General features: G+C 43.0%; 1 protein-coding gene across 1 annotated transcript; it reads left to right on the top strand.

Moving 5' to 3' along the window:
- The first annotated feature begins 10,211 nt into the window (after positions 1-10,211).
- MYF6 (myogenic factor 6) lies at positions 10,212-11,798 on the top strand. The gene is made up of 3 exons (XM_048836811.2): positions 10,212-10,733; positions 11,020-11,110; positions 11,490-11,798. Exons 1-3 carry the CDS (start codon positions 10,215-10,217, stop codon positions 11,606-11,608), a joined length of 729 nt encoding a protein of 242 aa, XP_048692768.1. The 5' UTR covers positions 10,212-10,214; the 3' UTR covers positions 11,609-11,798.
- Positions 11,799-13,610: the final 1,812 nt, after the last annotated feature.

Genomic DNA, 13,610 nt, shown 5'->3' with positions numbered 1-13,610 from the left:
CCTCCTGTCTCTTTCTCGAGTGCAAGAGACATGCTAATTCTCTGTCTCAAGTTCAAGAGCAGGATAACCCTAGCTGATTTAGCTTGATAAATTTAGTTACTGGTAATATGTAAATTGAGGTAAACCCGCATTCCTTTGTCTAGGACAGACCTGTTTATCATCTTTACCTAGACTAGGCTGTCTGGTCTGAGACATGTTCTAATAACATCATACAAAGGGAACTCATAACTTCACACGTAATGTTAACACATGCATTTTACAATGATATTAATAACCAGAATGTTATTAGCTTTCACATGATACCTCACAAGGCATGTTTTGTACAAATATTATCACAGTTGTGTGTAGGGTGTGAATACAGGGCACATAGCATCACAACCAAATATGAGCCATGATCAAAGGATGACAATCTTTACAGGGCTGGAGGGAGACTATAAGAACGGCCATAGTGAGTTAGACCGATGTCAATCTAGCCCAGCATCCTGTCTTCTGACAGAGGCCAATGCCGGATGCTTCAGAGGGAATGAACAGAACAGGTAATCATCAGGTGCATCTACCCATCCTGCACTGCCTCTCCTTCCCTCCACAGATCTGCAGAGTCTCCTCCATGGAGCCGGGGGATGGGGGGCAGAATATAGTTATATAGCTGGCTGGTTTCCCCACCACCTTCTGTGCATTAAGGCCTCTCTCTGCACGTGGATCTCAGAGATATGACTGGGCCCAGTGTCAGACTGCGGGGGCGAGTGGAGGAGGGAGTCATTTCCCTTTTACTTTCCTCTTCGCCGCCATTTGTGATATTGTGATCATATTTATAACACTCTGTATTCCCAGCAGGGGAACAGTGGGTGAGTAATAGGAGTGGAGAGAAAAAGTATTTTTTCTCTGTACATTTCAGATCAGTTTGTTAAATTAAAAATGAATATTCTTTTAATTAATGTGTGATAGCTGCTGAGGTTTCTCTTTTCCAGAGGGATTAGGTGTAATGCTCAATGTCTTTCTCAGTGTTCTGATACTATCTGAACTGAATGGCAATAGATGGATACCTGTCTATCATGTAAAAATTAATGTAATGTAATTTGTGTAGATTTCTGAAAACCAGGGGCTTCTCAGGGAGGCACCCTTCTGCCCCAATGTCCCGCCTTAAGCTATACATAGATAACTGCTCTGCCCAAAGGGGTCTTACTGTAACTGCAGCTCTTGCAGGCTTCCTGTGCACCTGGAGACTTGTCAAATTAACCTTCCATCTGTAAGCACCTGCTTCATGCCAACATGCTCTGAAAATCCCCCCAGCCAGGCACCCCCACTGACTAGGATGTTCATTCGCCTTTGCTGGCTCTAAATAGACTTTCCCTGTCCATGTATCATCATCCAGTCTCATTTGTCTCCATGTTTTTGACAGCTAAATATTTAGTCACTATGAGTTGACAGCTACGCATTTAGACAGTGCTGCTGGAGGTGAAATATTTCATGATCAGACCATTCATGACTAAGTATTTCAGCACTTGTGAAACTGGTGACTAACCAGTCAGCTGAGAAGAAAATCTTTTAGTATAATTTAACATTTATTACCAGATTATTCTATTCTGTAGCTTTCCAATAGCACAGTTCTCCCTCTACCTAAGGAGTGGGTGAAGACATTCTGAGAGATGTAGAGATCGCTAACAATCAATGCCGGAGCTGGCTGGGGTGTTCCTGTCAACTGGATGATTTTTATGCTGTAATGCCACTGACCATTATATTCACTGCCAATCCACTGCAATGAAAACCTTCCTGCAAAGAAACCCCTTCACATATAAATCTTTCTTTTCTGGCTCAACCCTTTGTGCCTAGGTATTGTAACACAATATGGTAAATAAGACATCACCCAGTGTGGGAACATAAGGAATGAGGCAAGGAGGAAATGGCAGCTTCAGTGAGATTTTGCTTTGACCAGTTTATATCAGGCCATTGCTAGCTAGCAATCTGAAATTAACTTGTTTACCACTGTATGACCATATGGATGGACTTGCCTGTGATGTGAAATCCTACTGCACAAAGATCACTGAAATGAGTTCATTCACTAACAGGATTTTATGCACAGAAGGTGAAATTCACACCAATACTGAGGTCTCCAAAAAGCCCTCCCCACTGCATTTTCCCCCAGTGTACCTCTCTGGACAGAGCAGCTGCAAAGATGGGCTCTGAATAGGCTGACACAAAGAGTGTCATTGGGGTAAATTTGCTGGGAGAGGGTCCATAGAATACATGTGTATGTAGCTTGTGCCCCGGACTCTCACAAAGGCCATGCCACTATTTCATCAAGTCACAGAAGGGCTGTCCTACAGCCCTGTGGCTGACCAGTGGATGGGGAGAAAAAGTCCATCTACTGGCCTGCTAGAGTTCCTTGTACAATACTCGTTTACTTCTGCATGTGTGAAATATTCTTTTATTTACTTTTACTTCTGCGTGTGTGAAATTTTGTGCAGTTTCCTAAGTTCAACAACACACTGCTTATACATACCTTGAATGGGAAATGTATTACATTCACTCCAAAGACCATACCATTGCAAGATTTGTTCCTCCCCTCCCCACCCGCATCCCCATCAAAAAATACCAAAGGTTTCCAAACTCATTTGCTGTGCAAATAAAAGATGGTTGAACACTGAGATTTTTACATTATTTGTGTATCTGGAAATCACAGTTGTGTAAACTGGGTCAAATCAATTTTTCTGCAGAGATAGGCAAAGAACCTGAATACTATGTTTTAGTCCATTGTGAACTGAAATCTATAAGTCCCACAAACCTCATGTTTATTAATGAAACCAAGGGCAAGTGCTAAACTATAACAGCTTTGCCCAGCAGTATACAAAGCATCACTCCTAGTCTACAGTGTAAGTATGTTCACAAATACTAAGGGGATGAAGGCCATATTTATTTGCACTGTGATAGTGTTGAGAGAACACCCATCAAGGACCAGGGCCTTGTGCTAATAGCACTGCTCACACAGACAATGAAAATACAGTCCTTACTCCAAAGAGGTTACCATCTAAGCTGAGAGATAAATATGTGATTTTAAGACTCTAGTATGCAAAATGTCCGATATGCATGCTACATTTTATATAAACCCATGACCCCAATCTTAAATCACAAAAAGAAAAATATCTGTAATTACCCTCATATCACTTACCACCTACAATGTCATATGTGGATTGCACAGCTAATGGTGCCTGTTCCACTCGGTAACAGTGCAGTGAGCATTCTGTTTCTGATTGGGCAGTTTTCCCCCCAATAAAACGCCTTGTAGTAGAATAAATGTGTTTGTGCAGTGGTGGCTATTTGTCACTGTAAACCCTGACACAGGCATTAAAGCATCTGCCATTTAGAACTATGTGTCATAACCACCCAACATGAGAGCTGTAATAAAATCCTCCCTTCCTATCCCGAACTAGAAATGTCTGTTTAGTTAGCAAGATTGCGCCTCTAGACAACTATCAGACATGTAACTGATCTGAGCACCAAACTCCATATCAAATCAAAGGAAAACAACCATAATTAGAAACAGCCATTCAGCAAAGGCCTCAATTAAGACAATTTTTTAAATTTCCCCCAAATAATTCAAAAAAATAGGTTAACTTTTCAGACTGCTGCTATTTGAATGTGCATTTTCCACTCCCATTCCTAGACTATCATTGAAATTGTCCCAAAGCATATGAACATTTGCCAGGCTGAGTTAGAGGGATTATTGCTTCCACCTAAATTTCAGTTCTCTGAAACAACAACTATACTTGTGCTGTCACTTGGCTATTGATATATTTATTCACAAACACATGCATGCAGGCTACACTCACCTTCACCTAATTATTGAGTAAGGCCCATCTCCTGCATCGCCTTCTGTGTGGGCAGACCTCTGTGTTTGAATTGAGCTGATTGGTTTCAGCTGGGCTCCATCCAGGTGCAGGGTTAAGGTGCAGAATCAGAGCTTGTATGTGTTGCTCAAGCACGTAGTTTTGCATACATGACAATTTGCATGTACAAATAATGTAATCTATGCACACAAGCAGGATTTGCCTGCCCAAAGAAAGTAGTTAGGTACATGTAAATATTTGTGCCTGTAAGCAAGCTTTGTGCAAGCAAAATCAGTTGGACATCTAACTACAGAATTTGCAAATGTAAATCATGCACCAATTAGGGTGACCAGAAGTCCCAATTTTATAGGGACAGTCCCAATTTTGGGGTCTTTTTCTTATATAGGTTCCTATTATCCCCCACCCCTGTCCTGATTTTTCACACTTGCTGTCTGGTCACTCTAGCACCAATTCTGGGCCAGGTCGCCCCCTATAGATTGCTGGGGGAGTTCATAGATTTTAAGGCCAGAAGGGACTACTAAAATGATCTAGTCTGACTTCCTGCATAATACAGGCCATAGATTTCATCCAGGCATTCCTGCAGTTGGGGGAATTATTCTACCCTATATGTAAGTGAAGTTCTCCTTGTGCATTTTTCCCATGGTTGTTCCATGGCATAGACAGGGTTTGTCCCCTAGCAGAGCAAACAGGGAGTTTAGCCTCCAATACCAACAGACCTCAGGAAACTTGTGGAGGCTAGGCCTCTCCATACAGCGACAGAGACATCAGGGCTCTGACCTTTACTCAGGGTCCCCTTGGTGTCTGTTGTCTGTCTGCTGGCCTAGCTAGTCTGTTTTATCTAATCTATCTATGTATACCTTATGTGTGCTGGAGATAAATTGTAAATCTGGGTGGGGGTTCAGGAAAGATTTCTTTCAGGATAAGGTTCCCATTGAGTATGAGTTATAGTTGGTTGATGATACCCCATATGGGTTCCAGTGTGGGGTGGTAGGTGACAACTAGGGGTGTGCAGTCGAAGGGGGTTTTATTTCTGTATTAAAGCAGCTTGTCTCGGGGTATTTGGGTGGCCCATTCCATGATGCTATCTACTTCTCTGGTGGAGTGTCCTTGTTTGGTGAAAGTGTTTTTAAGTGTGTTAAGGTGTATATCCCAGACTTTCTCCTCAGAGTATATTCTGTGGTATCTGAGCATTTGGCTGCAGATCATAGATTTCTTGGTGCAGTTGGGGTGGTTACTGGCTCTATGAAGGTGACTGTGGTGATCCTGGGGTTTCTTGTATATGGGTGTCTGTAGGGTTCCATAGCTGAAGCTGATTGTGGTGTCCAGGAAGTTGATGCTGGTGTGAGAGTGTTCTAAAGAGAGTTTAGTGGATGGGTGGTGGTTGTTGAAGTTGCAGTGGAAATCTATGAGGGAGTTTAAGCCTTGGCCCCCTGGACCCCTCTGTTCCAGCACCCCTGTAGAGAGATCAAGGCACAAATTCTTAAAGGTATTTAGGTGCCAAACTGCCACTGATTTCAATGTGAGTTAGGTGCCTAACTACCTTTGAGGATCTGGACCTCAGTGACTTACCCAAGGTCACCCAGGAAATGTGTGGCAGAGCAGAGAATTGGCTCCAGAGCTCCTGAGTTCCAATTCATGCCTGAACTGCAAGGTCATCCCTCTTTTTACCTTAAAAAAAAAAAAAAGAAGACAAAAATCACTTGCTAGTCAGCAGCCACATCATAAACATACAATAAGCCACCAATGTACTTACTCTGTGGAAGATTGCCACAGTAGTCTGGGTGCTGTCTCAGCAGCTTTCTACCTCTCTGAGATCTGAAAAACACATAAGAATATGAATGGCCCTACTGGGTCAAATGTATGGCCCCTCTAGCCCAGTATCCTGTCTTCCAACAGTGGCCAGATGTTTCAGAGGGAGTGAACTGAACAGGGCACTTTACTGAGTGATCCATCCCTGTCATCCAGTCCCAACTTCTGGCAGTCAGAGGTTTAGAGACACCCAGAGCATAGGGTTGTGTCCATGACTGTCTTGGCTAATAGTCATTAATGGACCTATCCTCCATGAACCTGTCTAATTCATTTTTAACACAGTTCTATTTTTCGCCTTCACGACCTCCCCTGGCAATTAGTTCCACAGGCTGACTCTGTGTGTATGAAGAGGTACTTCCTCATGTTTATTTAAACCTGCTGCCTGTTAATTTCATTTGATGATCCCTAGCTCTTGTGTTATGTGAAGGGGTAAATAAGACATCCCTATTCACTTTCTTCACACCATTCATGATTTTATAGACCTCTATCATATCCCCTCTTAGTTATCTCTTTTCTAAGCTGAACAATCTCAGTCTTTTGAATTTCTCCTCATATGGAAGCAGCCCCATACTCCTAGTCATTTTGTTGCTCTTCTCTGTACCTATACTATTCTAATATATCTTTTTTGAGATAGGACGACCAGAACTGCACTCAGCATTCAAGAGGTGGATGTAGCATGGATTTATATAGTGGCATTATGATATTTACTGTCTTACTATCTATCCCTTTCCTAATGGTTCCTAACATTCTTTTAGCTTTTTTGACTGCCACTGCACATTGGGCAGATGTTTTCGGAGAGCTATCCATGATGATTCCAAGATCTTTCTTGAAAGGTAACTTTATTTGGTATGCATAGTTGGGATTATGTTTTCCATGGAAATTACTTTGCACTTACCAACATTAAATTTTTGTTTCTCAATCACCCAATTTAGTGAGATCCCTTATGACAGGTTTCAGAGTAGCAGCTGTGTTAGTCTGTATTCGCAAAAAGAAAAGGAGTACTTGTGGCACCTTAGAGACTAACCAATTTATTTGAGCATAAGCTTTTGTGAGCTACAGCTCACTTCGTTGGATGCATCCGATGAAGTGAGCTGTAGCTCACGAAAGCTTATGCTCAAATAAATTGGTTAGTCTCTAAGGTGCCACAAGTACTCCTTTTCTTTTTGAGATCCCTTAGTAACTCTTGGCAGCTTTGGACTTTGGACTTAACTATGTTGCATGATTTTGTATTGTCTGCAAATTTTGCCACCCTACTGTTCACCCCCTTTTCCAGATCATTTATGAATATATTGAACAGCAAAGACCCTATAACAGATCCTTGGCAGACCCTGCTTTTTCCTCTCTCCATTGTGAAAACTAACCATTTTCTCCTACCTTTTGTTTCCTATCTTTTTAACCATGAGAGGACCTTCCCTCTTATCCCATGACTGTTTACATTGCTTAAGACCCTCTGCAGTGGGACTTTTGTCAAATGCTCTCTGAAAGTCCAAGTACACTATATCCACTGGATCATCCTTGTCCACATGCTTGTTGACACCCTCAAATAATTCTAAAAATTGGTGAGGCACGATTTCCTTTTACAATAGCTGTATTGAGTCTTCCCCAAAGTATCATGTTTGTCTATGTGTCTGATAATTCTGTTCTGTATTATAGTTTCAATCAATTTGCCTGGTACTGAAGTTAGGCTTACTGGCCTGTAATTGCCAGGATCACCAAGGGAACCTTTTTTAAAAATTGGTGTTACTTTAGCTACCCTTCAGTCATCTGGTACAGAGGCTGATTTAAGCAATAAGTTACATACCACAATTAGGAGTTCTGCAATTTCATACTTGAGTTCCTTCAGAGCTCTTGAATGAATACCATCTGGTCCTGGTGACTTATTAGAGACAAGACAGATCAAGAGCTATTAGCTAAAAGTAAGACAATAATGATATATTCAACCCCCAAAAGCTCAAGAAAATTCATTCACCTCCACATGATGCTCAGCCAAACCAAACAGTTCAAGGGTACAAATCGATGTTATTTACTTGTTCCAAGGAATTTTGCCATGGATGTTGAGACAGGTGCAACAGTCCACAGGACCTACAACTTAAAAAGGGAATGGCTGTGTGTGGACCTGAAATAGGATGCCTAGTGTAGCTGCAATGCACCACTGCATCTTGAACTGGTGCAATCATGTTGGTGTCGGTTGTAATAATGTAAGTAGATGCAGCTAGTGAGGTCAGGGCCATCAGAACATAGCAGTAGGTGTGTGACACCAACTGTGGTATAAAAGAGAGACAGTTGTTCTGGAGCAAAAGGAATCACAAAAAATATGAGTTTCTAGTACATATTGGAGAAGCCATTTGAAGTGCACAACTTTATTGACCCTCCTAACTTATAGACAATGTTACCTATTGGCAATCTTTCTAACTTTGTCAACATATATACAGGTATATCTGTTTTGTAGAGCACTCTTGTATCATTTCTCATATACAGATGTTTGATGTGGAGAGAGAGAGAGTTGGGACAACAAATTTCAAGCTATTAAGGTAATATTCACTAGTTTGCTGTCAGTCGAATGAAATATTGTTGGTCACATTAACATGTTCAACGCAACTGAAAGCCAACTTCCCACCTCAGTGCTCTATTTAATATCAATTACTTTCCATTTCATTTATTTTTATGTTTCCTTTTGCATCACGGTTTGTTTGGATTTTTTTCCAGGACGTTTTAGTTTGGGACACTTCTATTTTTTTTCTTCTGCAGTGCCAACCCCCAGCATTCCCTCTGATGAAGCAAGGAAGGAAATAAGAAAAATGGGGGAAACCCACATATATTTACAACAGGTTTAACGTATGTACTATTTATTAAATATAGCCTTCGATAGCTAAACACAATCAGACTTAGAGTTGATTCCATTGGTCAGGAATCAAAATGTAATTACATTTGTTTTGAAGCATCCTTTGAAACAATATGAACATAAGACTGGCCCTACTGGGTCAGACCATGGGTCTATCTAGCTCAGTATCCTGTCTTCCAACAGTGGCCAATGCCAGGTGCCCCAGAGGGAATGAACCGAATAGGTAATCATCCTCTGTTGCTCATTCCCAGCTTCTGTATCTATCTGTATCTATCTCTATAGAGCATGTTATGATTTATTACGTATATTACAGTTGCAGCTAGCAGACATAATAGAGATTGGGGCCCCTTTGTGCGAAGCACTGTACAACACATGGGAAAGAGTCCTTGGCCCAAAGAGCTTACATTCTAAATACTGTACTCTTTTGTATTGAAACTAGTAGTTTAACTGAGCTTGTTGAACTTTTGTGGATCCATTTAAAACCAGACATTGCCATGATTTATGAAGAGGGACATGGGGCATGATCCTGCAGTATTTACTTAGTCAGAACCAAAATCCCATTGATTCATGAGCCCCTAATGTCAATGGAAGTATCAGTTCAAAATCAGTTTCTGAGGATCAGTCGATCCAATGATCAATTCCATTATAATTCGAGGAACTTAGCAGCAGGATAATGGATCCCTTCCCAAAGGACTGAGTTTGAAGGACAGGTGGATAGAGCTGGTGATATTTCATGGGCTTAGTTCTTTATTTTTACATTTGTTGTTGTTAATATCTGCAAACTGTAATCAGACAAGGAAAGAAATTACACATGATTTTGCATCTGGTGGGCTGAGACTCAGGGGGATGAGTGGCAGATACAGGATAAGATTGTGCTTTGCTCCTGATATATCCCTTCTCCAGGACAGCTGGGTGTATCACTTTTTAGGATATAGAGCGCCCCAGTTTGCCCTAGGATCGATAACTGTGATCACCAGACACTGAAACTTACAATGGGTGTAAGTACAATGCTTAACTTAGTAACGGTGCCAAGAACATATAATGATCCGTGGAAGAGAGGTTGCCTGGTCGTCCAAGCTGAGCTATGCCTTGACAGCCTTCCTGCAAGTGTACGTTGCAGAAGAGTGTGTACCACTTATAACCTTGGGCTGGCGCTACTGGTTTGGGTCACAGGAATGGCATGTTTCGAAGAGGGGGAAAAAATAGCATGGACTCTTCTGAAAATATTAACTTGTCTATTTGGAGAGTAACCGTTGCCTTTGAAACCTCGCTCTATACACCTATATTTAGCACCAGAGGAGGGAAGGAGAAGAGGTTTCCGTTTTAAGCTCCGCTGTTTGCCCTAAAATGCCCCCCCCCCCATCTGAACAGGGCAGATTCGCACAGAGAGGGGTGGCCGCTGCCCTTTGGAATTATTCCCCCAAATCCACCTTTGCTTTTCCACTTCATCCCGCGTTCACGAGCTGGTTTGCGATTTTTATTCCCCCCCCCCCCCCACAGGAGATGTTCCCCAGGCGGAGCCCAGGAGACTGGTTGGGATCGGATTTGGAGGGTGATGCACCGCGACAGCTAAAAGTTGGGTAGAGTTTCAGCAGCTACTATATATAAAGCAGGGGGACTTATGTCACTGCACTAATTAAATTCCATCTGGGTGGCTTCTCTGGGGTTTTTTGAGCCTATCACCCAACTCCAGCAGGCAGAGAGGCCAAGGGGAGAGCATGATGATGGACCTTTTTGAAACTAGCTCCTATTTCTTCTACTTGGACGGAGAACATGGAGCTCTACAGCAGCTGGAGATGGCAGAGGGGTCCCCTCTGTACCCGGGCAGCGATGGCACTTTGTCCCCCTGTCAGGACCAAATGCCCCCAGAGGCTGGGAGTGACAGCAGTGGAGAGGAGCATGTGCTGGCGCCCCCGGGCCTACAACCCCCTCATTGCCCCGGCCAGTGTTTGATCTGGGCTTGTAAGACCTGCAAGAGGAAATCGGCCCCCACCGACAGGAGGAAAGCAGCCACCCTGAGGGAGAGGAGGCGGCTGAAGAAGATCAATGAAGCCTTCGAGGCTCTGAAAAGGAGGACTGTGGCAAACCCCAACCAGCGGCTGCCCAAGGTGGAGATCCTGAGGAGTGCCATCAGCTACATAGAGAAGCTGCAGGATCTCCTGCACAGGCTGGATCAGCAGGAGAAAATGCAGGAGATTGGGGGAGACCCTTTTAGCTTCAGCCCCAAGCAGGGAAATGTAAGCACAGCGATTGTACTCAGTCCCCTCCTGCCCCCGAAAGTCAGCTGCGAAACCTTCTTCCGCTTTTTTTTCTCCCCCCTTCCCCTTCCTTAATGCAGTCTGTCAATCCAGAGCGCCGGGCAAGCTAACGAGCATTTAGCAGACTTCGCGAGGGAAGTACATAAGTCGTCGTTGAGAAGTCCAGCAGGCACCCAGGCTGCCCCGAGGAGCAGCGATCCTCTTTGCTAATACATGTTCTCTCTCTCTCTCTTTCTTTCCTCTGCGCTCTGCATGTTTACCTCAGATCCCAAGTTCAGATTTCCTGAGCACCTGCAGCTCCGACTGGCAAAATGTTTCTGATCATTCCAGAGTGCTAACAATCAACGCCAAAGAAGGTAAACTTCAGGATTCTCTTTACGTGTGGGCAATGTATTTATCCGTGTGTTTGTGTGTGTGAGAGAGAGAGAGAGAAAGAGATCTATTCCGTTAGTGGAAAAAAACCTCTTACTGACAGTGCTAAGAAAAATGAACACTGTTACTGTATAGTACGCTGCTATATAGCTATTGTAATTTTGCTCACAGGTGTTGTTTCCTTTTCCTAATATTTGAATATCGGTCCTTGTTAGATCTTCTCTTTCTTAGGGCTATGTTCCTTTCTGTCATTTCCTGCGGTCTATCGATCCCTGTTTAACAAAACTAAACCAAACACTCTATTTATCTTTATTACTTTTTGAAGTATTTATTATCATTATTTATTTATTATTTATTGACTAGGAGCCTCCATCGTTGAATCTTCAGCTTCTAGCAGCCTTCGTTGTCTTTCTTCGATAGTGGACAGTATTTCTTCAGAAGATCCCAAACTTCCCAGCGTGGAAGAAGTGGTAGAGAAGTAGATCTGCATTTGGCCTGGTAGTATTTTGAAAGCAGATAACGAGGAACTCACCCCACACCCTATAAATGAAATAATGAATTAATTTAATATTTTAGCAATCCCAGACAGGGGCCTTATTAAAGGCACTGGTAGGCAGATAAAATTGAATCTTCTTAAAAAGACATGTTCCTCAAATAATTGTACAATCTAGCTCTTCTTTCTTTCTTTCTTTCTTTCTTTCTTTCTTTCTTTCTTTCTTTCTTTCTTTCTTTCTTTCTTTCTTTCTTTCTTTCTTTCTTTCTTTCTATGTTGTATAGACCACTCCTTTTTTATTTAATATATTTACTTGTTTTCTGGTGATCCACTTTGTATAATACTCAACAAAAAGTTCATTCCTGTCTGAGTGAAGCTGTTGTTTGGATTTCCTGTTAGTATTATTTAAAGAGTTCTTAGGTTGTGTTTTTGTACATAATTTTAGTACTTTTTTATGTAAACCGGATCCATAGATATATATTTAAATTGTGGAATGTGATATTGTATATAAGAACGACCAGATTTCATGGGTATGTAAAATAAAGTTCTTTGTGTTACAAAGTTCCCAGCCCCGCGACCCATTGTTACTTTAAATTGTGGGCCCGATCCTGCTCCCATTAGAATGACATTTTGCCATTGACTTCAGCGAGATCAGGACCCAGTTCGGTCAATCCAAATAAAAAGTGTTTAAATTAAGAGGTTGCAAATATTTCCATCCAGGGCAGCGTCTCTTTAACTGTCTAAACAGTTTCTCTTCTACTCAGAACAGCACAGAATGCCTTAATGCAGTTCCTCTTATTTTGCATTAGAAGCCTTCCACAGCTGAGATTTGTGAGTGCTGCTGGGTGTAGGATTGTAGGCGGCCTACCTTCACCCAGGCCAGTGCCTCCCTTCGGTCTCCCTCGGTGGAAAACGCAGTGGCTCTACAGTCGTTTCATTATATCGCTGGGGAAAGCGCTTCCACTCGGCTCCTGACTGACTCGGGGCTATATTTACCCCGCATGTTTGACCCGCTGAGCTGCACATGCTTGGAGGAGCCTGGAAGGGGGAAGCCTGTTATACCAAGCAATGTCTGGGAGAGGGTCAGTCAGACTCCCGTGTTTAATTGACCAGCTCCCTGTCTCCTGAATTCTTCTCTGAATTTTTTTGGGGGCTGGAGGACTTGCACCCAACCCCTGTTTGCAGCAGAATTTATGGGCCTGGCTGGTTTCCTAATGGACAGCAAAGGGCTGTGACAGGAGCCAGCTCCCGTGGGGTCGAGGGGGCAGAGACTTCTTTCGAAGAAAGGTGACTCCTACCGCCTTCTCCTCCCCTGCAGGGGGAGCTTAGGGCCCCCGGGGGCGGAAAGAGTTAAGTGGCTGAAAGTGGGGCCGAGGAGGAAAAACAACACGTGAAGCCTTTCAGTCAGTGCTGTAGAAAAACAAACCCTAGAGTTGAGGGTGGAAAAGCAGGAGCTACTCCCAGTGAGGACTTTAGGGCTCGTAACAGATTTGTTTATAATCTCGGGAAGGGGCGACCACCAAGAAACTAAAGCGCTGAGTTTCTCCCCCCAGCTCCCCACCACTTCATGGTAACTAACAAGAGGAAACGTCCCATTGCCGAGCAGTTAAAATGTCCCTTTCTCACCCCCGCTCTAACTTGAATCCTTTAGATTTAAAAATACAGGGTCACTCCCATGTCCCTTCTTAGCCGGCATGGGGGGAGTAATGGATGGCGAAAGACAAAGCTCTCACTCAGCTGCAGCCAGAAACTCTCCATTACAAAACTATTTGCTATTCCTCCCTTCCTATGCTGGCCTCGTCGCCGGCTATAACAGCTCGCCAGTGCCCACGTTATTTGGGTGAGTGGTGGTGGTTTTTATTTTTTAAGTCTGCCACTTAAACAAGGGCATTTCCAGTGGTTGAATGCTGGGATCTGTGTGTCTCAAGCAATGGTAAATAATAGTATTTCCCCTCCCACACACACCCCCGTCACGTCTGAAATAAACTGTC

This window comes from Caretta caretta, chromosome 1 (assembly GCF_965140235.1).
Source record: "Caretta caretta isolate rCarCar2 chromosome 1, rCarCar1.hap1, whole genome shotgun sequence".
NCBI classification, from domain to species: domain Eukaryota; kingdom Metazoa; phylum Chordata; order Testudines; family Cheloniidae; genus Caretta; species Caretta caretta.
The sequence above is the reverse complement of the archived record's forward strand: the minus strand, read 5'-3'. Positions and strand labels throughout refer to the sequence as shown.

Excerpts from the sequence above, each read along its gene's own strand:
- MYF6 (XM_048836811.2), top strand. The coding sequence starts at position 10,215 with ATGATGATGGACCTTTTTGAAACTAGCTCCTATTTCTTCTACTTGGAC. Across the intron at positions 10,734-11,019 it reads TCAGCCCCAAGCAGGGAAAT|ATCCCAAGTTCAGATTTCCT; the intron begins GTAAGCACAGCG and ends TGTTTACCTCAG. Across the intron at positions 11,111-11,489 it reads AACAATCAACGCCAAAGAAG|GAGCCTCCATCGTTGAATCT; the intron begins GTAAACTTCAGG and ends TTTATTGACTAG.